The 27,962-nt window shown below is 38.3% G+C and overlaps 1 protein-coding gene across 2 annotated transcripts; it reads right to left on the bottom strand.

Annotated features, from left to right (window-relative positions):
* pgbd5 (piggyBac transposable element derived 5) lies at nt 1-24,320 on the bottom strand. 2 transcript variants are annotated; one of them, XM_042011036.1, is made up of 8 exons: nt 23,901-24,320; nt 23,584-23,825; nt 17,501-17,931; nt 13,336-13,470; nt 8,365-8,545; nt 7,368-7,565; nt 6,150-6,255; nt 1-5,510 (listed from the first exon to the last, which is right to left on the bottom strand). In XM_042011036.1, the coding sequence occupies exons 1-8, from the start codon at nt 23,951-23,953 to the stop codon at nt 5,315-5,317; spliced, it is 1,542 nt and encodes a 513-aa protein (XP_041866970.1). In that variant the 5' UTR covers nt 23,954-24,320; the 3' UTR covers nt 1-5,314. The 2 variants fall into 2 exon arrangements, with proteins under 2 accessions (XP_041866970.1, XP_041866968.1); XM_042011034.1 differs by having other exon boundaries at nt 23,584-24,320.
* Between the last annotated feature and the right edge of the window lie 3,642 nt (nt 24,321-27,962).

Here is a 27,962-nt window from a genome sequence, read left to right as displayed (position 1 = left end):
TGGGACACCAACAAGGGCTAAATTTTAATGATTTTTCACACTTACACAACAACCTTGTTCAATTAGTTACCACACACAGTTATTTGGTCCAATATTTCAACAGACTTTAACAATTCATGCATATTCACACATCCCTCTGTGAAGCTAGATAAGACGTAAGCCCACAGTAATTCCACACCCCAAAGACATCGCTGCTGTTCAGAATAATACATGTTGCCACTGCTTGATACCTAACACTTTTAACTGGTAACACTTGATGGCATTTATACTTTTACAAACTCTTACAGACCAATTTTCAACTCCAAAAACAATAGCAAATCTAATTCAACACTTCTGTATACAGTGGTGTGAGAGCACCTGGTATGGTCATAGAAATAATATACTTTAAATATGTTATTTTCATTAATCAGTTTGTAGCAGATGTATGTGAAGCCCTGAGGTCAAACATTTTAACTTATCCAAAGCCAGTTATTGACATTTATAAGACAACTGTCTCACCCATGATGATGTATTTGTTAAGCACCTTACAGACACACCACAATGACACACAGATCACACCAAAAACATGGATATCATCATTTTCACTACATTTCAGTTGAGTCTGACTGGCATCACTTCGTAGTTAGCAGACCTATCTATAATAAAGGGAAATATATCTCCTGCATCATGTTCTATCCCATAAACAAATGGGCTTAAATTTAAGGTTGTAATCAAATCACCCATTTCTACTTTCTAGTGTAAATTTGGCATTGTACTTTAGATTAATGCAAAATTAACTTGTGATACATCTGGCAGTGGTTTATTGAACTTTCTGACTTCTGCACAGTAGTCTACCCATTAATACTGAAATGAAACCCCAGCTGGATCAAGTACATGTAAGTCATTCAAGGCCTTTTAGTGTTTTTATAGACCCAAAGTATAATGTTGCTCAAGCTGAGTCAGTACAGCAATGGAAAGAGGAAATATAGTAGCATGAGACATCCAAGTGTCTAAATCTCCTTTGCAGAAGTGACAAATAATTTCTCAAATCTATTGTTAAAAAGACAAGGTTTTTACATTTTTCCTTTTTTTCCTCCAAACAAATGTCTGTTCAGTTCAAGTCATTCACATAAAATCAGTTTCAGGACGTCAATTGTACTGAGCCATTGCAAAGACAGGAATAACTGAGAAGAAAAGGCACTATAGAAATAAAATTTATTTATTTGATTAAGAGAATGGGCTGAACTGAGTGGCTGAAAGAGATTTTTGTCTATAATCCCATCCTACTGTAGATCAACCTGAGAATTTATAATGCCTTATGATCTGCGTGAGCTCGAATACAACACATCCCCTTCATTAACTAAATAGTAAAAGCGTAAAAAGGATTATCTTTGATGAAAGATGATGAATAGGAGGCATAGAAATGATGAACACAGGATATTACTGCTTCAATTGTCTTTCTGCAACTGGAAAACTTCAAAGACTGCTCCTTTTATTCTGCCTCTTATACTCATATATATAATTTGTTGCTAAGCAACCACTGCTTTGCAGTCCCTGGTGAATAATATTTCCTCTTTTGTGTTCTGAGCAGAGTGATATAAGCTTTACAGAAAACCTCTGTGGATGTCTAACATCCTTGGTCAGTGACATCTGGCTACAGACTTCATGGACAGTCTGCAGCTACCATAGAGGCTCATTTTTATGTGCACATGATAAATCTTGGATGAAAAATGTTTGCTTTATTTACTCTTGAAAGTTAAATGTACTTTGTGATGCAGACCTAGATTAGATTTTTTTTCAGGTTGATTCACTCTCCTTCAACTTGCCTCCTCCACTGCTGCTTCACTGCGATTACATCCATAGCCTTTCCACAAACTACAACATGCCTTGCCTCAAACATGATTACATTAAGGCCAAAAGAGGTGAGTCTCAGGGGATAAACTGGTTCCTCTGACTTTAAAACAATGGATACCTGCTTGTACAAACATTATGACATGTATGATGATTAAAACAGTGTAAAGGAAAGGAAACTCCAAATATGTTTTTCTGCTGTGAGCAATAATATCCATATGATTCCAAGATAAATGTAATCAAATTTGAATGAGAGTTGGAGTAATAATATAAAAGGGCAAAATTGGGCTTTGGCCTTATGTGAACTACCTGAGAGTTGTTCAAGTATTTTTCTAGATTTGGGAACTTTTCATTGATATTTTTAAAGTTAAAAAGCATGGCTGTAACACTACTATGTGTCAATGTATCCTGTTATTTATGGAAATCAGAAACATTAAAGTGATAATTAAACTAAGATCTTTTTAGGTAGAAACCAAATAGTAGAGAAGAATAAGGATATCTAGTCACAGAAACTAGAAATATAGAGAATAAATTTAGTCTTGTGTGTATCTGTTTTGTGTCAACAGAGGTGTATAATCACAAATGCATCATAGGTACAAATAGTCAAGAACTTGAATTTCCCCTCAGCTGAGTAAGCTGAATTCCATTTTTTTTTTTTTTTTTTTAGTAATAAAGTCTAGTTTGCTTTCTAATTCAACAGAAAAATCTGTTCTAGGGGCTGCATGGTGATGTGGTGGTTAGCACTGCTGCTTCACTGAATGAAGGTTCCTGGTTTGACTGAGGTCTTCCTGTATGTTCACCCCGTGCAAGTATGGACTCTCTCCAGATACTCCAGCTTCCCTTCATGGATCAAAAACAGGCTTTTTTGGGTAATTTTGTGTCTTTAAATTCTGCCTAGGAGTGAATGTGAATGGTTGTTTATTTCATTGGGATGGACAGACAACACATCCAGGATATACTCTGCCTCTTGCCTAACAGCAGCTGGAATAGGTTCCAACCTCCCTGTGATTGTAAAGAAAAAAAAATGGTATTGAAAATTAATGGATGGATAGAAAAATATGATCTAATGTGCACTAGCCTTCATGAATATTATGTCAATATTGGGAATTAGCTTGTTGAAAGTCAAATAAACCCTAAAATGTTTCATACTTCAACAAGCTGAAGAATCTTTAAGTTTTATAACCTTTAAATACAAACTGAAAAGGCAGATTCAAATTTTTTACTTGTCATTTTTTACATCAATATCCTGAAGTCAGCTGAAGATTACCTCTCATGACAAATGTGTGATGTGTTAAAATATCAAATATTGTATTAAAATAATGAGTTAACAAACATGTGACATGACATGAAGTACCTCCTCGGTTAAACAATGTTAGCTGGAAGTGAGTAGTAATTAAATATGACAACATTCGGTGGTTCACACACAAATGAACAACATCGACAACAAAGCTTTGGATTAGTGGAAAGATTCAAATAAAAACCACAATCTTTAGTCTCAGTAACAGAGTGATTATGAACATGTATTCACTGTGATTCGTAAACAAAACACACCAGCACACTTGCACTCTAAATCTACAGTGTAAATTCTTTCTGTTTTGGTTATAGTCATTAATTTAATCTTATGTCATCAGTGTACTTTTACATGTATTATCCATCTATTTTATCTACTTACACTTACAGATCTGATTTATAAGAGCAGTGTGTATTATTGTATTTCTAGTCAAAACTCAAAGGATTATCTGATAAACTTTACATCTCTCAAAGTGCAAGACTGTGATGGAGGACAAAAAGTGCATGAGTTCTTCCAGAAAATCACTCAACAAATGCTGTCATATTATTATAATATGTACTCACATATCAAACCATGTCGACAGAGTGAACACGTGGCACAACTTCTCACATAAACTCTTCATTACATGATTCCAGCATGACAACAATGTGTTGACTGCATACCATGTTAAGCAAAGCAAAGCAGCCCTTCTTAAAGCCACAGACAGCAGTGTGCTGCAGTTAGCATTCAAAGCTAGTTATTCACATTTATAAATTGGTTTGGAAAAGGAGATGCTTTTCCTAAAGATATAACTAATTAATGATTTGCACACACACACAGGTGTAAAATACACTTAGTTACAAAATAAGGCGTCGTCTAAATAAATAATTTTAGTCATTTCACATCACTGTTCAAGTAGGTCTCAAAGCCTTTCATCTACATCACGATCTGTTCCCACCCTGCTTCTTTAGTAAATCTCACCACACGATTACTGTCCAAACCCCATCCAACTAGCCTTGATTGTATTTGTTGCCTAGCAACACTGGAGGGCTTGGATGTGTTCTTTGCTGCATAGAGAAGTATAGCTAACTGTAATGAAACAGGAACATCTGGTTAGTTTTATTGCCAATAGTAGATGACATTTTCTGTGAGAGCTTGTTGTTTGAGATGAAAACTTTAATTTAAACCCAATAAAGAGATTTATCATTGTGTTATGAAGTTTGTGGATGTATCAATACTGTTCTAATGAAACAGGTTTTATAACTTAAACTCTAAAAAATTAAACTTGAAACTGTTTCTGAGCATTGTTGCCTTTTAAGTTGTATTTGGTGTTATAAAGAGGTAATAAAAAATTTTGAGAAAAACTATCAGGGGCTTTAAAATGTCTTCTTTTTTTTTTTTTTCTTTTTTTTTTGATGCGAGAGGCTGCAATCTGTGACACACTGCAGAGTGTGGCTTTATGCCAACTCATAAGTCTTCCTTTAGTAAATCTATATGCAGCAACACAACACATTTGGATCACAGGCGCCATACATTTACATCCTCAACATCCCACACACAAATGGAAGTTCAACCAACTAAACACATACATACATACACATTTTCAAGGCTCTCCTGGAGCAGAAATCATTTTCACACAGAACAAGAGAACATCACAATCCAGATTCTTGATGCATGCAGTGTCCCGTTTTCTAAGATTGTGTTACAGCATCACAGGAGCTTTTGCAGAGTGTAAATATTGAGCTACATGTAGCTTTCCCGCCTTTGCAGATATTATGTTCAGGCTCATTTTGAATAATTTCACTCTGATCCAAGTTAAAACTTGAAGCTGGCATCATTTTAAAGTGAAACCTTCCTGGTTTTGTCATTCCTTCCTCCATCTCTGCTTGTAAAACAGCTCCTGCTGACAAATCTTATGTAAATCTGTCTGGTTAATAGTTGCAGTTGAGGCAGGTGAATCGTCCCATGGCTCATAATTATTGTGTGGTGTGTAGTTGTGTTAGTGAATATTTACAGGGCCACCAGAAAGACAGGAAAAAAAAGGAAAATAAACAACTACAGGAGGTGAGACAAGGGCTTGGCACTGCTTCAGCGTTATCACATAGACACAGATTTGAGGAGTCTGTACAACCGAGTGCAAACGAATGTGTGGGGATTGAGTTTGTGTGTGTGTGTTTTTTTTTTTTTTTTGCTGTGCGCTCCTCCTCCTCCTCCTCACTGTGTGGGGGAGCAGTCGTCCAGATCGAGCAGCTCTCTGACTAGTCTCTCTCCAAACTGCGCTCGGCTGTAACGTTTGACCGTGTAGGCGTCAGACATCTTGTAGAGGATGTACGCGTTGTTGATGGCGATGCTGATGCTCAACCAGAACACCTGCTGCCAAGTCTTGTTGGGTTTATGGAAGATAAAGTACCTGTGTGAGAAATTTGGCGGTTTATTCCATGGTTTCTATTTAAAGATTTTAAGTTACAACTAAACATTAGCTCTTCTTTCAACAACACTCTGTGAGCTATGGAAGGAGGAGACCAAATGGCCGGTTTTAAGAGCAGATAATGTCTAGTACTTTCTTTTTGCTTGAGCAAGAGTAAAAAGAGACTGTTGGTGAATTCAATGATTGCACAAAGATCAAAATAGTTGTCAATCAACTAATCAGATATCATTTAAACTTCTCTTTAAATAGCAGAAGGTGGGGTTGTCTGCAGATGTCTAAACAACAGTGGACTTGCAAAGACACACATAACCCACCAGTTTTTCATTCCTTCTTTTTGTTCCTCCATAAAAAAGCACAAGAGCTCCACTATTTGGTATGTTAAATATGTATTTCCTTCCAGATTCCAGGAATGCTTAAACAAAACTGTCCAAAATAAAATTTGAGGAAGAATGGAACAACTTTACATACTCAAAGTCACAATTGGTCTGTCCACGTGGATGCGGAAACTATGACTGTGTTTTAATACATATATATATAAAAATTCCTATTTAAAAACATATTCAGGTTTCAAACAACTATATTGTTTGGAATCGAATGTGGATTTGTCAGTGTTGCACATACTTGCTGTACTTGTCATCATATTTGCAGATGTAGCTCAGGTGCGCTGCAAACGCCTCAACAGCCAAGGGACATGGGATCTCACCACTTTTCCTCTTAATGATCATTCCTGCCACAAACACACAGATACAGAGTGAGAAACATGATAAATTCCTGCTGAGGTTACTTATTCGTTCAGGACTCTGATCACCTGGATTACTGCTGGAAAACAACAATTACCTTGTTATTGAAGTTTAAAAGTACTTTGGTTGAGTCTACTTGCTGCAGTAAGAAACCAGGGTTGTCTAAATCCAGTCATCAAGGACCACAGTCCTCTAGGTTTTAGATGTTGGGCATCACAAGATTACCCCACTCAAATTAATGTTAAATTTGTTTTAGTGTACAAGTTAAAAACAGAGTAACTTTCAGATTTCTATAAGAATCCTTTTTTCTTTTTGTATTGAAGCCTGTGGGGGTTTCCTGTCACTTTAAATTGCTACTACTGCATTCATAGCACCCAAATAACAGCAGCATACATGGTCAAGACTGGCTTGTGCTGTATGGATCTGAACAAGCTTCAGTGGAGGATTTTATTCTCATATCTTTTCCGTACAGGTGTGAGCTTGGAAAAGGTATCGTTTTTCAAAGTGTGTGTTTAGAGAAAAGAATCAAATTACAAAACAATTATAAGTAATGTCTGCTATAACATGTTTATGGTCATTTGTAACTTGTGCTGTCCCTTTTTAAATTAATAACTGAGCCAATTATTATCTACATAACAATCATTTATTTTAATACAGTTTTACTTTAAGGTTTTTAATAAAAAAAATGGTACTGCTAGTATTTTGTTCTTCATACACAGATTTAAAAACATATCTGCACACTATTATACTCACAGGGCAAAAAAAAAAGAAAAAGAAAATAAATATTGGATCATAGTATAACTGATCTGTGCCCTTACTTTCACACTCATCTTACGCAGAGCAAGCACTTGCACTGCAGTCCTTAACTAGGTTTAAAACCTAACAAAACTGTTTCTTTGAGAGTAGATTATGCTGCACGAGGTGGATGATATCATGATCCTATCCCCTCCTGAAAATGGATTATCATAGATTAGAAGTTCTCATTGATTTTCCCTGACAGGGATGCTTAACAATGTGCCAATTTCTTCTGATTATAACTTGTATTTAGAAATGTTCTTGATAATGGATTGGTAATTGGTAATTTTACTCTTTTATGTACCTTGTTTTGTGGGTGAATAAGCGTTGGTGAGGAACCTGAAATGTCCCTTGTTGTACCAGCTGATCAGGGACATACTGCCTTTCATCATCACACGCGACTGACCACGCTGTGCTGGTGTGGAGCCACAGACCAACATGTTTTGGGGTAATCCTGTACAGTCACTCTTCCTGGTGCTCAGCAAACCACAGCAAAAGATATCTGGAACAGAACAGTAAGACATGCTCTTCATTCTACAAATACATCAGAAATATTTGACTGTACCCTGCATTCACAGCAGGTGTTTCTTTTGAGCTACAGAAAGAACACCAAACATCTAAAACTTAGGAATTGATTAACGCATATATCACTTTGACTTTTGCACAACTGCAATGACTGTTAACATACAAAACAATTATTTACCAAGTTTGAATATAGTAACTGAGAAAATAACCAGCCAATTCAATGAAGATAATCAGCAGGCATCCACTGGTTGGACAAAAACCAACAAAACTGTTTAAACTGTCATCTCTTGCACAGCTGGAACCTCTCCCTCTTTTTTTTTTATCTTACTCAAATAAGCAGAAACGAAGAAATAATGTGGCTGTGCTACTGCTATAATAATGCTTGCAATTTGGAAAATGATTTCCATCTATGTTCTTCATGTGGGCACAGCAAGTGCAGCAGAATAATGCAAAGCAATTAACTCTCCTAATTAATCCTGCAAGATAAATTTGAAAAAAAAAAAAAGCCTTCTCATACATTTTTCTTCTTTTTATTTTACATCTTTTGGTTGCCTCACCTAATTAGAATGACAAAGTTTTGATTACATCTCTTCTTGGCTTGTCCTCTTTCTTTCCTTGGCCTATTGTTGCTCTCCTTGCTCAAGTTTCTGGTGCTGTTTGGTTAAAAATTCTACAAAAAACCCCTACATGTCATTGTAACGATGTCTATTCTCATCTGACAATACTAATGGAGCTAATGGAGAAGGGCGTTTTTTTTTTTTTTTTTTTATGTGCACCTTGTTTGCTGAATTCGGTAAAGAGGCTGAGGCTCGTGATAGATGGCCCTGTGAAGATGATGGTGTTCTTCCCGGAGATGTTTTGACACAGCTGCTTGGCCACGAGGCTGTGAAGCTGAGGTTTGTTCTTTAAGGTGGCCAGACCTTCTGTGCCCTGTCCTTCCTTCAGATGGACCGAGATCTATGGAGAAGGTGGAACCAGACAGGAAATTTACACAACATGGATACAGAATGAGCAAATATCACTACGGTTCTTATTCAAGTACCATTTTATCATGTTCAGTGGTTAAAAATCCAGCAGTCACAACCTTCTAGAGAATTTCCAAAAAGCAGAAGTTACAAAATGTTGAAAAAAAATCAAGGACTTACTATTAATATTTAAACTGGAGGGTAAATTAGCTAGTGTATACATGAAACCCTCAATGGAGTTCACAAGGCTCATTTTTAACCTAAAACATCAACCACTCATGTGACCATTGTGATTCTGTGGCTGCACCCTTTTCCTCTATTGTTAAGATTATAGAGAATAAAGGAATTGGGATGTAACAAATTTCCATCACAACTGTACTGATTTCTGATTTTCCTTTCAGGTGGGTTTTAGTGGCAACAGTTTGAAACAATTCAAGTTAAATAAGTTGTATAGCTGATTGTAAATTGGCCCTAGGAGTGAGTGTGAGCATGTGTGGTTGTTTAGTCTCATTTGTGTGTGTTGGGCCTGTGATGGACAATAATCTGTCCAGGATGTACCTGTGTGGGAGGCTACAGTCCCTCTCAGCCCTGAATATGATGATACAGGTATAGAAAATAAAAGATGGAGAAAGGAGCCTTGTGTGAGTCCCTGTAATTTTTTCCCCAATGACTGCAACAGCAAAATTAGCATGATATGAAGAGTCACAGTGGTCCTATCTATGGTTGATAGAGAGGCTAAAAAACAAACGTAATTTAGAGCCTTTAAAGCCTTTATGGTCTGGGTCTACTATTTGTTAGAGAATAATTTTCATAGACTCTTATATATATTATAAAGATTGTGGAAACCATCTCTTTATCATCTCTATTACTTAGTATGGGTATGTTAGGCCAAAAGTAAGTGTTGTTATCCCATTACTGTTTCAAGTTTGAATCATTTCAATAATGTTACTACATTAACCATTTCTTGTTATAATTGTCACAAAAAAAAAAATGCAAATTAAAATTTTCTCTTGCTTTTTTTCTTAGAGGGAACTTTAAATGGTTAAGCCACTGACCATCAGTCACAATGTTTCCAGTTTGAGTCATAACAAAGACTTTTGTCCTTCCCCCCCTGTCCTCTGTATAAAGACAGCACCACTAAGCAGGTTGTTTTGGTGCATGGACCGAACTTTTTTATTTTTATTTTTTTCAGTTATGCAAGATTAATAATGTGCTTTTTCCCCATTATAACAATTTATAGAGGAATTTTACTTGATAACAATCCAACAAATTACATTTTGCCCCTAATGATGCAAGAAACGTGTCTCCTTGAAAGAACAACAACGTACTCAACAAAATTTATGGCATTCTGACCAATACATTTTTATTCTTTAGGTTGCCTCTAAACTTTACAAAGATCACATCTCTGAACTTGTCAAAAGTTTATATGGGCATCCACTGAGTGGTGAATATGCTTTCGAAATGACCTGATTAATCTTTCCAGTTTGTTTGGATGAGGGAGCGGTGAGTTGTGCTTCTTCACACAACACACGTTTTAAATGAAACATGCAGCGCTTGACTTCCATCGAAAACCATTATCAATTATGAATAAACAGAAATGAACAAGCAGCAAGTAAGTTGATTAGCCAGAATCCACTTTCGACCTGCAGTTATCAGACTAAGTGGTCAATTTATGCATCTGTTATTGTGTGTGTGTTAGTGTATCCCTGTGTGGTGCACTAGCTAATGGGATCTCATTGATTTGCTCCACTAACTCATTTTATTTCTTTGATTTTTCTTTTTCCCTGTCCCTTGACACAACTCATTTAGACAGAGATGATCTCAGTGTGTCAGCATACAACAGACTGGTAATATATCTCACTGCCAAATGGCTGCAGTCTCTGTAAATGCTAAAGCTTATTTGTTAAATGGATGACATAATAGAAAGTGGCCTTAAAGGATGGAGTACTGATGCTTTTTCCATATACCTCATTATATTTTACGCCAGATATTTGGGAATGCAAGAATTAGTGTGTAAATGAAGTCATTTATTGTTCATAAAACATTTTAACTTAAAGAAAAAAAGGAAAACAGGCAAATTAACATTCTGTTAGCCGTTGCTACTCTCTCCACTAATGCAATCCTGGCATGTATCCAGGCTCAAGAAGGAAATACTCTGCAGAGTATGTATTTGTATGCCTGATGTAAATCTACTTATGGGTCCTCTGCAGTAAAAAAAAAAAACCTTCAATTAAAAATTTACTTCTATTGTATTTTAGAAGTCGGGTTAAGGTTGTACTTGTGCAGACTATTTTCAAGTAAGTGTTCATATTTAGAAATGTGCTTTTGTTTAGATCGCCATGAATAAAAATGATGTTCAAAGACTATTAAAAGATTTTTCTTTGTAACAGGTCGCCAGCCAGGAAGCTATGAATCATGTTAGTTTCTGTCTCCTCCTGTCCTCGTCTCTCATATCCACTGTTGTTATCTCTCCTTCTATGTGAGTTTCCATCTTATAGATGTGTTTAAGATTTGTTTGTTAAGATTTCATATGTGTGACCCCCCCCTCCTTTTTTTTTATTTTTTTTATAGAAAGTACTTTTTCCATAATGGTTGTTTTCTATTTGGTGACACCTGAGATGTTGTGTTTTCAAAGTTGTTTCTCCCTGATGACATTTCACTTTTTTTTTATTATTATTTTTACAATCTATGATTTAATCATCTTGACTGTATGTATTTACAGAACGTTGTTTTTATTATTGCTTCAAATTAGCATCATTCAGGCAGTATGTCTGCATGAATTTTCAGTATTCCAGGTGCTGGTCATCAAGTATAAAAACAGGCAACTGGACTTCTTTTTCTGCTTGGAAAAAAAGAACTACAGCTGCATTTTTCTGCAAATAGGATCTGTGTGATCGAGGTGGCTATCTTGTGAGGCGTTCCTAGCATGCAGGTGTTTTCTACCCACCAGAAGTGTAGCAAGGTCATAGACACTTGAGGTTTTAATGATATGAATGTGAGGTGTGAAGACCTGTGCTGCAGAAAGCACCTGCACTGGGCACATGAGCTTAAAAAGTAAAACTCAAAGCAGAAAACATCCTGTATTAACAAGACATTTTCTTTTGCATTGTGTGCATGGTCAGCTGTGTGTGCTGTGGGGAAGCCATAGCTGTTTTTGCTGTGCACCTATATCTATAAGTCAGGTTGTGATAATGTTAGCTCACTGATGCGTTTGGTTTTAAGTTCTTCGTCTGTCAACTTAAATCCAGTTCTATTGTATGGTTAAAATCATTTAAAAGTTAGGCTTAGAGAAAATGTTGGCGTTCCCACTGTACATACAGTACATCAGGATGTGTTGTTAGTTGGGATGGGCAGATTCCTCAGCTGGTGGCGTATCAGATTTTCCTTTTTGTCCCCAAGTAATGGTATCAAACAAATCATAACAAGCATAGTTAATCTTTTCTTTAAAAAGCACACAAACTTTACCATCTAAACCATCTCACATGGAGGCTCTGAAACTGACATCTTGCAGATAAAAAGAGAGAAGGCTGATCAGCTTTTATCAGTCTCTATGACAGCTGGCAGCTCACTTTGGGTCTTGCTGTGTGGAGCTGAGTCCTGTGATCTAGTCAAAAATAAACTAGCCTAATTCTCTCAGAAAGTTGTGCTTATTAGAAACTGTGGTGTAACACAGCTTTCAAAATACAAAGCAATGTCATCCCTTTTTGTGATCATAGCTTACAGGGAGAAAGAAATAGGAAATGGACAAAACAATAGAAAAAAATAAAACAATTATGAACACAAACAACCAAAAATGAAAAAAAAAGTGTTTGTTTTTATTTTGGGTGGAGAGATTCCCAACCAACTACATTTCCCCTCTGGCAGCGTGATATGACTGAGTAACTAGGACACTGTTTCACACGTTAATGTAATTTTATTTTTCAACTAAATTCATTCAACTCCATTCTTCTGAGTATAAGTCAGATTCCTCCAAGCTCTTTACCTGTGAGATAAATGCATCGTGTCAAGTATACCGGGGAAAGTACTGGATGTTTCCTGGTGTGAGCCTGCATGTGTGTGGGTGGAAGAGCGAACCTGCACAACATTCAAACTCTGTTTTAAGACAAATGTCTAGAAGTCTGGAAGAGGAAGAATGTTGGACAATCAATAAATAATTAAAGAATAAATTATGAGATTTGATTTCTTATTCTGTGCAGTGCTGATTGCATTGGTCAGTCTGTCAATCTTCCTCAGTGTCGGGCCTCAGTTAATCAGAGGATGTTACATAAGCAACAAGCGTAGGAGTGAAAGGTTACATTGAGGGCAAGATTGTTAGTCTGCAGAGCTGCTCTGCCTGCCTGCGATGGGACAATCATGAGCTGCAAGACTTTATCAGGAAGAAAAATCAGAGTCAGTATTTTTATCCATAACATGGTCTCCTTAACAGATAAGTTCAATTAATTCCATACTTGAACATTTAATGAAAAGTGATTTTCATTTTTTCGGCAGGCACAGTGGTTCAATTCAAAATGATGCAACATCAAAAACTTGAGAGTGAAATTTGAAAGTTGTTGTAGATCAAAGCCTCCTGTGTTTTTGTGAAAGCAATTTTAACTTCAACAGGCAAAATGGAAACTTGTCTCGTGTATTTGATACCACATCAATTCTTTGCCAGGAAATTTTAAAGCAGCAAATTTAAATAAAGTCAAAGCGGACTCACATCATCTCTTCACTCCCTATTTAAACTATTGTGATTGGTACTGCGACTGCTTGTTTCGCCCTTCTTTCACTCTGCACATGTACCTGACAGATGAATCCGGTGGAAGTGCACTGTCGAACCCACAGACTAAACTTCCTCTTCTTCCTCTTCCTTAGCTCTCTTTCTGTGCAGGTGGTGATAAAAACGGGGTCTTCATCTATCAAGGGCTCATGCAGAACCTGGAAAGGCAGAGACAGTGTTATATATGTCAGCATGTTTTTGATTACAATCTAAGAACTGCACAAGTACAGAAGGTGTTGCTAGAGCAACACCTGACCTTAACAAAGCTCTTTGTGTGAAGGATGAAAGATTGTGCATGAGGCAGTTTTGTATGTTTGAGTGGGATGCTGAGAAAAAACACAACAAAAAGCAAAAAACACTGCTCTCTGCAGAAAGACATTTAAGCTCTGTGTTTGAAGTGCTTCTGAAAAAATGCGTTGACCTTGTTAATTAGACTTTTTCTGTTGCTTCAGGTTTTGGTTTGTCCTTAGCAATTATGGGTTTATAGGTTATGAGTTCAAACTTGCAGAATTTGTCTGTTAGTGTGTATCCTTGTTCCCATAACCACTACAAAAGTCACACAGAGTACAGACAGTATTTCAGAAGCTGCACTGGGGATTTTATGCTCAAAGACACACTGTCTCTAAATGATAAAGATGAGCCAACTTCAAGACCATAAATATAAGATGTATTCTTCAGTCTGAGTCTGAAAAGTGTTTTTTTCCCATGTTTCCAAACTAGTCATTAGCTATTCAAAGCAGATGTAAAAAAGTAACAGTTATATTCTTATTTTTTTTTGGGTTACTCACAGGAATAACACTTCATTAAGGTCTACGTTTAGTTGCTACACTTGTACAAGAGAGCGCTCTTCATCATGAAAAAAATTCTAATTTACTGCTTGATTAACAGCAACAACAATAAGGCCTTCCATTACATATCTATACATCTTTCATATAAAACTATAAGATACACTAGAAGCAACAGTCCCTAATTCAAGGTTGTTTGGAAGGTGCCCCAGTCTTCATTGGCTTCCTCAATGAGGATTTCAATAATGAGTTAATGTTTCTATCACTAGTGCAAGTCACCAATAGATAATAAAGCTGGTAACACTTTATGTTAAGGCTATGAACAGTTTACAGTTGCATTAGATACTAAGGATGAATTCCTCAGTAGAGGTTTGGGTATTTAAAAACCGGCACACATTCAAAGATCTAAAGACATACAAGCAGAGGTATTAAAACAGCATCAAAATTTGCATTTCAAATTTCTCTCCACTCTTCCTTCCTCTGCTGCCTCCTCCCCACCTCACTGTTCATCATGATTTGACTGAAACTCAAGTGAGTGAGTGATGACCAGCAGCTTTAATCTTCTGTAGCACCAACAGCAGCAACACATTTCCAAGTCAAATTTGGAGTTATGGATTAATGAAAAATAATTAGGCTATCAAGCCTTTAGCTGGATGACATCCCCAAACGGCAACTACCCTTTAAGAAACATCTCATTGTTCTGCCTTTCATGAGCATGAGATCCTCCACTTTCGCTTACTCTTTGGCTCTTCCTAAGCTCTAAAAACAAACATACAAAAAGTTATTCACATGGGTTCATTGACCCTGCACTGGATAAAGAAAGGAAAAAAAAATGTATCTACTTACTGTGAGGGCTCCAACAAATTATCTTAAAGATTTTACACTTGGAATTCAATATAAAGCAATACTACCAGATTAGAAGTTTACTTCAATACTACTGGAATGACACAAAAACAGAAAAGCATCAACGTTGGTAGGGACTGATGTTCAGCAGCAGATATTAGCAAGTTAGCACTCATATTTAATGAGCTGCAACAATCACATACCTTCGCCTCTGCTCTTCCAAGCAAAAGAACAAGTGATGTTTAAATCCAAGTCATGAACATGCACATGTAAAGAAAAAACTTGTCTTAAAAATATATAGTCTAGGTGTCTAACCCCTGTCTTTGTTCATATATGACACTTAAAAGTAAAGCTAAAGTCTTAAGTTTTCAGAAACTGATCGGCGAATGGTTGGCCAATCATAAGAGTTTGCTGGACTTACCCAAGAATATCAAAGAGGACATGTTATACATGAGTTTTCTACCTTTAGTGTTATTAGAGTTACTCTGCATATAGCTCAGTAAACATAGATTGAACATATAATTTTTCTGTTATGTGTTATATTTCAATCCCAAAGGTCTTAAGACTTTAAAATCTCAAACAATAGAGAAGTTCTCTCTCTCAGAGAAAATAGCTCTCTTGAATAGTTTGAACCACCTTCTTGTTCAGTCCAGTCTTATTTTCCTGTATCAAACAACACCACTGTGTAATATTTGCATAATGCCTCTTTAGTGGCTAGTTTACTGCACTCAAAACAAAAAAAAGAGCAGCAGCATTGACTAACCAATCAGGACAGACCTGGCCTTTCGGTGAAGTTGGAAACAGAAGAAATAGAAGCTAAAAGAACATTTCAGCGCAAACAGACCAATGTTTGCTACAGAAATCTAAAATATATAGGTTTAAAAATAAAACCATGACCAACAATTGTTAGTCAAATCAAAATAGAATAAGAAATCACAATGTACAAGAACATGTATTTTCACCTGGCTTAAATAATTAAGCTGGAAATTAAACAAAAGACCAAATAATAATCAAAGTCCTTCCCTTATGTTAAGTTTGTCACTAAATGAGTGAAAACTGTTCCTTGAAGCTACAGTTTCAGCCTGTGCCACTCTCAGTATCTGGACCCACGCTGCTCCTGGCACAGACAACCAACAAATAAATCAAACTGGCCAGAATACACGTATACACTGTTACTGCAAACACATACACACTTTGTGACAGTCAGTGTGCCTCAAATTTGTCATTTTCAGAAATTAAGCAAATAGAAAGCTTTAGCATGAACCCGCATTTCAGATTACCACCAATGATCCTGTAATGAAACCAGCTCAGCAACACTGCTACTTGAGCCATTTAACTGGTAAATTTAATGCTAAACTAGATGTGTGTGTGTGTGTGTGTGTGTGTGACTGCTGCTAAGTGTCAGTATTCCCAAAATGCATTTACCCCTCTTACATCATCATTCACAATAAGGATGATGTTACAACAATTATACTGTACAAACAACAAGCAAACAAATCGACTTATTTCAATTTTTTACAGCTTTAGTGGCTATAACACAGTCAGATGGAAGATGATTAATCGCCTTCTTGGACCTCTTGACCAGGCAAGTTACTATTACGAAATAACCTTCACCTGAATGGCCCCTTAAAAAAATGGAAGCCAAATGCATCACCTAAAAACATAAAAAAACTTTGCCTTTTACTATAATTACTGTGCTATTGGTCACCAGAAGCTTCTAGTGGTTGATTTTTTTTTTACTGAAGTTTAACCCTTTACTTAAAAGTGTTACACAAGATCACATCTGATATAATAGTGGCTGGTTATTTGTAGGTACTCCCACACCAACAGAGCTGATACTATCCAGAGAAGTAAATGTTTAGAAAAAAGAAAAAAAAAGGTCCTGCCCACCCAAAATAATGAAACAATGCTTGTGCTCCACTGCCCCAGTTGCATAAATCTCAGTCTAAAACAAACCAAGTGCAACAGAAAACTAACTATGCATGAGAAACCTGTTAAAAATGAGAGATTTTCAACAGACTTGATGTTTGCACAGCTTTTAAACTGATTCACATTACTTTAAGCTGAAGTTGTTTTTCAGAGGAATTGGGACATTCCTTGTCTACTGCATGAAAAAGTGCAAACATTTACACATGTAGAAAAATAAAACTATCTAAACTGTCTAAATTGAGATTCAACTAATTCTCAAATGTTAAATTTGATCCTAGAATGTTTTTTTTATATAATCAAGCACATGTAAATGGCCTCTAAAATCCTTGGAAACTTGTCCATTTTTCAAAATACTACTTACTTAAACAATACTAATAAAACTGAAGTAAGCTTGAATCCAACCGCTCTGTAAAATGTGCTGATGCCTGAAATTAACAGAGCTCTGATAGAAGAGATTAAACCTTCAAACACTAATACCCCTGATGCTGCTGCCACTACACCAATTTGGTAATGTGAGTAAGAAATCAGTGTGAAAATTGAATCTGAATATATGTAAATTTTTGCATCTAGTAATTTTAACATAAGAGAAGATGCTTTGAAAAAAGTTGCAGTCCTGGAATCCTGTACGCACCTGCGTCTGCGAGGGTCTGAAGGTGCAGCTGAATGACTGCTGCAGCGAGTCAAGGAAAGGCTGGATCTTGTAAAGGCCCTGGTTGCTTCCCTGTGATGGGCGAAAAGCCACAATGTGGAAGTACTTGAGGATCTTCTCGAAACGTGACTGGCTCATCTTCAAGGCGATGCTCCGGTTGCTGAAAAAGCCCGAACTCCAGATACTGAGCACCGACTCGCAGTGGTGAACGCTGGTTGAGGTGACGAAGCCCAGAAACGCTTTCATCTCCTGGGCTGTAACGGGAAACCAGCCTTCGTCTGAGCCGAAGCGCTCCTGGAACTTCTTGGCGTACATGTTAGTCTGAGTGACCATGTTTTGGATGCAGTTGTCCGGAACAAAGAGCTGGAAGAAGTCCAAGGCTGTGGCAGTGGCCGGCATCTTTTGAGCAGGGCCTGGATCAGGAGAGAAAGAGAACATTATGGCAATGGAAACTGCAGCAGTGGACAGAGTCCCACAGGGGCTTTTTCACAGATACAACTGACACTTAATCCCAGCTCTTAAACTTTTCTTATAAGCCATCAGTTTGACTGACTTTGCTGAATCAAAGGTTTCTCTTTTGACACTTGATAAACTAAGATTGTGTTGAGCTGTCACTGTCAAAACTGAGTGGGACACAATCTGTCTCTCGCAAAAATAAACTACTCTGTCATCTCAAAAGTAGAACAGTACACAATAACCACTTGGCTTTTTCATGAATCAGCCAGGACAGCTTTTGGTATGAATGTCAGAAGCCCAGGGCAGTAGTCGGAAAGTTTACACGACTTGACAGCCGCCATGTGTGGCTTTTCTCTGCTTGCAGAAGCTTTCAGTGTCTCATTGTTCAAATGTAACGGCAGGTAATGAGACAAAATCATGTTTTACTGTAGTCAAATGAGGACAGAGGCATGGCTGAAAGACATTTGAAGTCTGTCAATAAAGCCTCAGCTGATAAAGGATGGTGGAATTTGAACTGCAGCAATTACCTTTTGTCGAAATAGTTGATGCATCTAAGCCCAGTGGATTTGCAAAACACACAACCAGCAGGCAAACCAGCCCTCTCCTCAAGCCATTTCCAAACAGGTGTGATTTAACCCCCACAGCGTGAATCTGCTGTCTCTTGCAGGCACTTGTTAAATGGCCTATTTGCGAAATGTGAGAGATAGGTGGTTGAAATGGATGTGTATAGGTGTGGTTAAACAGTTCAAACTGTAAGCTTAATGGATTCACAGTGTAACTTTTAAGTCTGAGTAAAGAACAGCTTACAATACCTCAACTGAAATAACAATAATTGCTTGTTCAACTGAACAGGAGTCCACCAGCTTTTTTTTCTTCTTCTTTTTCCCAATGGCATTTTTAGTGCCTAAAGAACAACAAACTCCATCTGTCTAAAATGTCCAACATCTGACTGCCAAACTGACTAGCTAGGGATGAAGGATGTTGGTCAGACAGGTAACCAACAAGCCAACTGAGACATGTGTTACATCAGTCTACTAATCCTTGTCTGTATGATTTGGTAACCAAAAGGCAGCTAAAACTAAAGAAGCTTACTGAGGGTTTGACAAAAGGCCCCTATTTGACTATGAGTTGTACAACTCCTAAAAGTTTGTGTTCAGAAAAAAGAGAATCGCCCCATTAATAGTATCCCTACAGTTAAATATTTTGAACACTACAGGATTATATGACAGTGTTTTCTGTGACCCAGTCTGAGTCTGGATTTGAACCCAGTAGACTCGAGCATCTCTGGGGAACCTGAAAACGGCTGTGCACCAACACCCCACATCCAGCCAGGATGAGAAAAAAAAAATGAATGGAAGAAAGTTCCAAAAATGTACCAGGCTGATAGGATCATTTCCACGAAGACTTGAGGCTGCCATTACTGTCACAGGTGCTTTAAAAAAGTATTATGAGAGATTTGTTTTTTTTTTTTTGCCTTTTGGAATAAAGAAAAGAAAAACATAAAAAACTTCCCCTTCAAAATTTGATTTTTGCTTTTCCATATTGTTGTACTGTGTGTAGATTTCTGAGGAAAACAATAAATTATTAAAAACAAATTGATAAAAATGAATTGCTGAAGAGCTGCGATAGGCTGTAACAGCAATTGGTTTTGAAGTCAGGTTCAGACACTGGCTGAAGTTTAAGTTGCTTATACACATGTTTCAGACAACAATGTGTGAGACACACTTTTACATCTGAAAAACTCCGAATGTCGAGTGTGTGAAGCATGCAGGAAACAAGACATGATGCAAAAAGTAAACAGCAGTATTCACATTGTTTTGTGTACATCACATAAAGGAAGATAAAGCGATTAGGAGGCTACATAATGATGACTGCTTTTGCACTGATATCAATGCTAATATTTGACAAAGCCATGATACGAACAGAGAAAAAGCACTGCGACGTACGTGAGGGTGTGAAAACCGCTTTCTCACAGACCAATCCTACCTTAAATTTTTGTAGTTTATGTTTGGAAATAATCTGCACAAAGTCCATTCCACCTGATATGGGCATTTATGCTCTTGCTTAAAGCTTGCACAGGTTCGGTCGGGGCTGATGTGTGTAAGTGTAAAAACAGATAATCCATTCATACATTTATTTTCTATACCTGCTTAATTCCATTCAGGGTCATATGAGGGCCAGGAACACCCGGGACAGGTCAGTCCCTCATTGGGAAATTAAACAGATAAAATTTCTTACACTGTATAAATGGCACCACCAAAACATACCAGAGTCCAGAGTTCCTAAGGGAAGTGAGGAGGGAAACAGGATGTGAAATTTCCTTCATTGGTAAGGGAATGTGATATTTACCTCCAATTTAAAGGCTCCCTGTCTGCAACCTTTTAGGTGTTGTACTAAAGCTATACTGTCAGTGTACAACACAGCGGTTGGTTTGTGTGTGCTTTTGGTATATTAGAGATTTTCTCTGTGCTTTTTGTTAAAGACTTTAGATACAGAGTAGAACAACTTCAAGCTCAATTGAACAGCGCAATCTCATTATTCCCTGAACACCAAAGAGCAACATTTTTATTCTCTCTCTGTTCGTTCTCTGATTCTGAGTGGTTTGCCGCAGCTTAATAACAAAGGACTTCTGCTTCAGTGTCTTTACGGTGAATTAAAGATAACATGCACAAGGCTGTACACTTAATGGTAGGCTGCCGAAGTTTTGGGGGAGGACAAGAAGTGTTAAACGCCTACATAGCTGATGCTTGCGGCCAAGACAGCCAAAGCACAGCTCGAAATCCACTCATTTGCATGCCATTAGACTCAAAAGGTGAATGTTAAATTTGGCATGGCTTACAAGAAAATGTTTTATAAAAATATGCTGATTTTCAAACTGAAAGTCCTCTGAGGTAAACTGACTCACCTCTGAGATGGAAGCCAAAAATACAACCTGAGAGATGACTTGTCATTTATGCAGATAATGAAACTGCTACATTCCTTGCTAAACAAATATACTCTGTCTCAAGATTTTCCCCATAAAGCCCAGCCTGCTCTTCTTCAGTCTCATCCTCATGATTTTAATATTTACACAGCTCTTCTGTCTACCAACATAGTCTGATATTAGTTTAGAGTATATGGAAGCTTAACAATATTCATTTCCCAAATTGCTCAATACAAAAGCCCACCTATGCTGTAAACTGACAGAAAATTACTATGATCATCAGCTGTTCTTGTATTTCTATTGTTGAGGGACAAACATCTGCCTTAGTGAGGTTTTCTATCCAGGGATTAAAGCATGAAAGATTATCGTGTATTTGTAGCAGATAAACCCCTCACATAGCTACTGTAAACTCACCATGCTTTAAGCTCAATTTTAATGGAAATAACAGCAAAGAAAAACAAGACTTGAGTGCAATTTCAGACCATCTTTACTAAGGGGGTTTTCTAAGATGAATTTCCTGACTTTGGCATGAAGAAAGCCATAGAAAGAATGTAGGGCAAGTACCATATAATGTACTATGATGCATTACATCAGACAAACCTCTCAGCATGTGTAAGACTTCATCTCAATCTGTTACATAAGGGTGTCCGCTTTCAATTAATCAGCTAAAACTTAGAAATATCAATGCTTTTAAAAAGTAAGTGGAAAAATATTAAATATTCCTATCTTTGCCGTATAAGTCTGGGAACTGATTAGTTTTTTAGTTATTATACGTTTATGTGACAGCAAATAGACAAGATTACATATGGTAAATGGCAGTAATCTTGCAGATGTGCTCCGCAAAGTAAATGAATAAATAGTTCTCTAATTCCCTTCAACATCATAATAAAGTGATTATATAACATAAGATTTGGATTTATGTTTCATAATCCTTGTTTTTTGCCACCTGCGTCACCTCTGAGTCTGACCTTGTGTCCACCACATTTTTATGCAAGTCAAAAGCCCAGAATGTTTTCTCAGCCCTGTGCCTGTTTCTATAGAAAATCAACACAAAACAGTGAGTTTGCATGAAGCTAACTTGATGCTGTCTGACAGGGGCTGATGATTTATGAACAAGGTGCACAGTGTCCAAAGAGTGTAGCTGTCACATCCACACTGTGGCTGTGTCAGCATAATGCAGCAGACAGACAGACAGCCAAGTGACAAAAAGATGGACAGAGAGACAGCTGGGCAAATAGCTGGACAGAGAAGTCCTGACACTTAGTAGAAATATTACGGTATGTCTATCACAGTGCAGCCTGGGCCAACTTAGTGAGAGCCACATCTAGCTTAAGCAGCTTCCCATGCCATTAAACTCTTTGGAAAGACAGATTTTTGCTGATGTTCAGTCTTCAGCCTGATTAAATCTGAGTGTGACCCTGTCAAGCTGAGGTAAGGTGTGATTGTGCTCTCTGACAGTAGTGTCTAGGGATTGTTGCTGTGTTTGAGCAAACAGACTGCATTTTAACAAATCCAACCAGGATATATAAAGCAGAAAGACACACCTGCTGCCACCCTAGATTAAGTCAACACAGCAGGGCAGTAGGGTATGTGAGAGAACATCCTGTAACTTTCTGTCTCACCAAAGGATCTCATGTGGTACCCCAGATTATTTTGGATGATGAAGGGGGGAAAAAAACACTCCATATCCAGGGGTGGAATTTAACAAAGCATAATTGGTGAAGAGAGAATGGTAATTGGGCTTGAAAAAAAATCATTTTCAGAGGTAAATATAGCTATCCTGTTTTGTTTAAAAATGAAGTTTACTTCCAATTTAACACAGACAGCTTCAACAGCAGGGATGCTCAAGTGTGGTCTTCTCTTTGCACAGAAACAGTACATTTTACTGACAATGCAGCAGCTTCCTGGATCTTTATATTACAACCAATATTTTGCTTGTGCCTTAACTCATTTCACTAAGACAGTAGATTACTCTGTGTGGGTAAAGTGGGATTTGGGCCATATGCTGATTCACTTTTAAGGCAACAGTGCGACATGTCACTTTTCACGTGACAGACAGAAGACAGAGTAGGACGTTTCCATGTGCATGATTCATGTATAAATCTGTTCGTGCACACACACAAAGATGCTAAAGCATAAAACATACAGCCAAAATCAAGAGCCTTGTCTAAATAAATGTATGGGGTTCGAGTAATTAACTTACGGCCAACATGTCTGTATTTATTGTGCATGTATACATCAGACTGTGTAGAGCAAAGAGAGGCATCATGCAGTTTCTCTAAATTATACAGCATGCCCCCCTGCACTGCCCTGAAACATGAACACACACACACACACGAGACAGCATGTGTACCAAAGCATCAAGGGGCGAAGTATCAAAGGCTAAGCGTTTGCCATTAACTTCATACAGCTTTTAACGGTGCAATGTCATCCTCCTCACCATTACACACTTGCACGCTGATGAAGATGCACACACACACACCGGTGGAAATTAAATAAGCACTGAGTTGCACCACTGGCTTGAGTGTGCTGTATAACGTATAGAGAGCCGCAAAAACAGCCTGTCTGACCTGAAAGCCGTGACCTGGATTATTTCTGTCTAATCACAGCTCCGTTTTTCTTTTTTTTCTTTTTTTTTCTAAAAGCAGAAATGACCTTATTCGTGTCGTCGTGTATCACGTCTCACCGTATGTCTCTTTGTACGGCGGTACCGTGACATCCTGCAGCGTCTCCGTCCAGCCTTCCTCCTCCGCCTGACTTCGGGACAGGGAGCCCGGGGGACCTGCTCCGCTGCCCCCGCTGGTGCCGCCACCTGCTCCCCCGCTGTGTCCGCTTTCCTTGTCGCTCCGTTTTTTGTGGTGGTGCTGCGGCTGCTCCTCCTCGCCGACCTCGGCTATGTAGTTATCGGAGTCAGAGTCTCCGGAGGTGCTGTAGAAAGGATTGTCGCTACTGTCATCCCCAGACTCACCGAACACATCATCGGATATCTGCAGGCTCTCATACCGGGAGCGGGCCGCTTCCAGGAGAGACAGCGCCTTCCGCCCGCACTCCGCCATCTCTCTCTGTAGTGATGCTGCTCTTCCCCGTTTCCTTCTTCCTCCCTCTTTCTCACCCTGTCACTACAGCCTCAGTGGCGTGAAAGTGGTCACGATGCAGAGACAAGGATGTGTGGCTTCAACGTGAAGATACACCCTCCCTAGTCTTAGTAAAAAAAAAAAAAAAATCCTGCCCTACTCAGATGCGGGTTCCGGCGCGTGGGGAACCGGGGAAAGATGCGTTTCAAGGGTACGGAAATTATTTCAACCCCTCGCTGCGCCTACAGCGCTGCGCTGCGCACTGGGCAAATCTATCAACAGTTATTAAGCTATAGCATCCGGGTTGAGAGAGCAGCGATTCTCCTCACAGAGAAAAGGAGAGAGTAGTGGCTGCCTGCCTCTGCATCACCTGACACCGAAACCCCGCACCATCAACCAATAGGATCGCGCTTTCTGACCCAAACCACCAGGAGCGGCTGTATGAAGTCACCAAAGTGCCATCTAAACAAACAAATAAATATTCTATGCTTACATTCTTTTGTTAATGTTGTCCCAATCAAAGTTTTCCTAGCTGTACAATCATTTATTTATTTGCGTTTCATGCTGTTTTAACCCTTGGATGCTTGACCTACCTTTGGGTCAAAAATGACCCCAGTTAGAATCAGTGCAGTGCATTTTTGCAATAAAATTTCTTTAATTCTGGCTAAAGATGTTGATTTTCATTGTATTTCAGTCAACAACAGACTGATTTTATTTTTTACATGTTCACTTATCACTTTTTTTCACATTTTATCCCAAAACAATCAATCAGGTATAAAAAAAAATGTCAAAGTTAATTGTTTGTGTGTCCTTCTGTTTGTTTGCCTGAAGGACGAACAGAGAAGATCAGTAGGTTGGGGAACCATAACACTGTCCACTCATATGTGTGCACAAAAACATCTTCTCTCTTTTCACTCTGTGCAGCTGACATAAACTACTGGCTTCTAGCTGTGACCAATGGACACAGTGGTACTGCATTTCCAACAGCAATTGGTGGCTTTGCATTCTTTGTATCTTGGACACATTTGACTCATCTTTCAATTCTGTTGACCCTGTGTGCTTCTTTCCTGTGGCTGGATTGCAGCTTTTGTCACTCCATACCTTCCCATTACTTCAGTGATTTAGGTTGGTAGGTTTGGGTGACCTTCCAATCGACTTTTCATGTGAGGAGTCACAAGATCCTTTGAGAGCTCTGCGAGGAAGTGTTGACATGCATTGGTGATACCTGTGTAAAATTCAGTGTGCTCAGCATTGTGCTGAGGAGCAGAACAGCTTTTACCTTTTTTCTGACATAGCTGATCACAGACATGCTGCCATTGAACCCAAATTAAGTGCTGTGGACTTTCCTGGACTTGGAAGCTGCCATCGCTGGAGGGATATCTGGCTTGTTCTGTCGCAAGATTCCAGCAATAGTCAGATCCTGCTCCAGGAGATAGTCTGCAAGAAGCACACTGGTGAAAACGTCAGTGGTGATGTTGTGACCTGTATGTCTGAATCTACTGCACAACTGATGGACAGTGTTTTTCCCCAGTTTATTCTGGACTACTTCCCCTGGTTGTCTCCCTGTGTACAAGAGCTGATCAATTACATATGGGGTGCGTGCATCACTAACCCAGAAGGTCTTTATGCCATACTTGGTGGGCTTGCTAAGCATATACTGCAGAAATCGAGTCCTCCCTCTGAATGGCACAAGTTCTTGCTTCTCACCCAATCACTTAGGGAGAGCCCGGCAATTAATTTTGGCGGCTTGTATTTGCATGGTAGGACCTCCTAATCCGAGACCATGTAGGACCATGGTTTTGGATTTGGAGGTGCTGATTCTTATCCCAGCTGCTTCACACTCAGCTGCAAATTGCTCCAGCGAGAGCTAAAGATCACGGCCCGATGAAGACAACCGAACAACATTCTCTGCAAAAAGCAGAGACCCAATCTTGAAGCCACCAAACCCCTCAAAACCTCGGCTACGCCTAGAGATTCTGTCCATAAAAATTATGAACAGAATTGGTGACAAAGGGCAGCCTTGGCAGAGTTCAACCCCCACTAGAAATAAATCTGATTTACTGCTGGCAATGCGGATTAAGCTCTGGCACCAATCACACATGGACCGGACAGCTCATACAAGGGGGTCCGGCACTCCAAACTCCCGGAACAACTCCCACAGAAGTCGCCAGGGGACACGGTCGAACGCCTTCTCCAAGTCCACAAAGCAGACAACAGTCTGGGTCCTCTACATCTGAGGTCCCGAGTCAGTCCCTCCGATGGGCACTTCATCCCATCCATCTAGGATCATTTTTTGGGCAAGGTCCTTGGGAATTCTAGCTGGCCTCCTAGCAGCCATGATACTTGAGATGAGAAATCATTAAAAGGACACACAAAACAATAAATAATTACGTAGCTATGTAAGTAAATGTCTGTGCATTTATATGTAAACAAATGCACAGACATGCATGCACGAACACACACATTATTGAATAATCAATAACTACCTTTCAGGTTAGATTTTATGACAAAGAAGTTGCAAATATAGTAAGAGCCTCACTCACACAGCAAATGCAGTAATGCTAATTATCTCACTAGCTAACATTAAGGTACTAAAACTAGCAAACAACAAAGTAGGGTAAATTGATGATAATAATTCTAACGTTATACTCTATCACAGAGAAGTCATGGATGTGGAAAATAAATTCATAAATGTAGATAATACTAAATGTATGTTGCTGTGTAAATACAACCTCCTTGGTGGTGAGACTGCTGACATAAGGAGTGTAATTGGAACAGTAAATGTATACTGACAGTCAGAGTTGATAAGAATCCAAAGTTCCTAGGAGATTTTATAGGAAATGCAACTATGAACGCTTTCTCATTGGTTCCGTATGGCAAATGCGTTTTACTCATAAACTTTGAATATACCCCCACCCTTCCTTCTCCTCCCAGATTCATGCTTGATCATGAACAACACATCACTAGTGAGAACTGTGAAAGCTAAGCAGAAAAAGGAAAAATTGGGAGCCGTCACTCATTTGATGCGAGCCGTACAGAACCGAACCCATTGGTGGAAACAGGGCTTTAGACAGTTAAACCTAATGTCATGTCATTTTCCTTAATCAGTGCCAATGATTTTCTTCTTTTTACATCTTGGTAACTTGTGCTATACGCATACCTGTTCAGGACCATTTTACATTTAAAGTATAAAATCATTTAGAAGGGCCCCATTTATTAAACCTCTAATATCAGAAAAAAAATGTCAAGCAAAAGTATTGCATCTACTCTGATTCCTGACAGTAAATAAATAAATAAAAGAAAGAAAGAAAAAAAGAAGCACTTTATTCATAATAAATAAACATAGTTTTGTCAACCTTACAGTAGATTACCTTAATCTAAAATGGTGGTTAATGTACTCAATTTAGTCAATCAAATAAATAAATGATGATTTAATAATTAGCAATGTAGATTCTAAGTTGTAGGAAGTGCTTCATATTCATCTTTCTTGAGCAGTACATCATGCCACTAAAGATGCTTTGTAGAGCAAGCTGGCTATGCACATCTGTTCTACACAGAAAGAAACTTCTACTGCAAAGGTTAAACCAGAAAGGTTTTAAGGTGGATAGTGTGTGATAAGCTTCTTAAAGACTTGAACTTCATGATTATACATGCATACCTTTTGTTTAAAGTGCCTCATCCTCAGGGAAAAAGAAACAAATAAGCAAAAGAAACACCAAACTGGAACAAAAAGTAAATTTCATTGAGTGTAGAAGATCAAAAGCCTTACAGAGAAAGTTATATGAAAAATTATGTTGGCTCACTGCCAACGAGAATTGAGTCCAAACGTTTTGCAAAAATTACAAATAAACCATGCATAGTGTATACAAAAAGCTTAATGTTTTCCTTGAGGAGCAAAACTCCCTTATGTTATCCAACATGGAGCGCTTGTGCAGTTTTCCATAAACCTATTACAGTACTACAGTGCATTAAATGCTTATGATCAGTTCTC

This window comes from Melanotaenia boesemani, chromosome 16, assembly GCF_017639745.1.
Source record: "Melanotaenia boesemani isolate fMelBoe1 chromosome 16, fMelBoe1.pri, whole genome shotgun sequence".
Classification (NCBI taxonomy): Eukaryota; Metazoa; Chordata; class Actinopteri; order Atheriniformes; family Melanotaeniidae; genus Melanotaenia; species Melanotaenia boesemani.
Note: the sequence above shows the minus strand (reverse complement) of the source record. Positions and strands in the feature narration are given on the sequence as shown.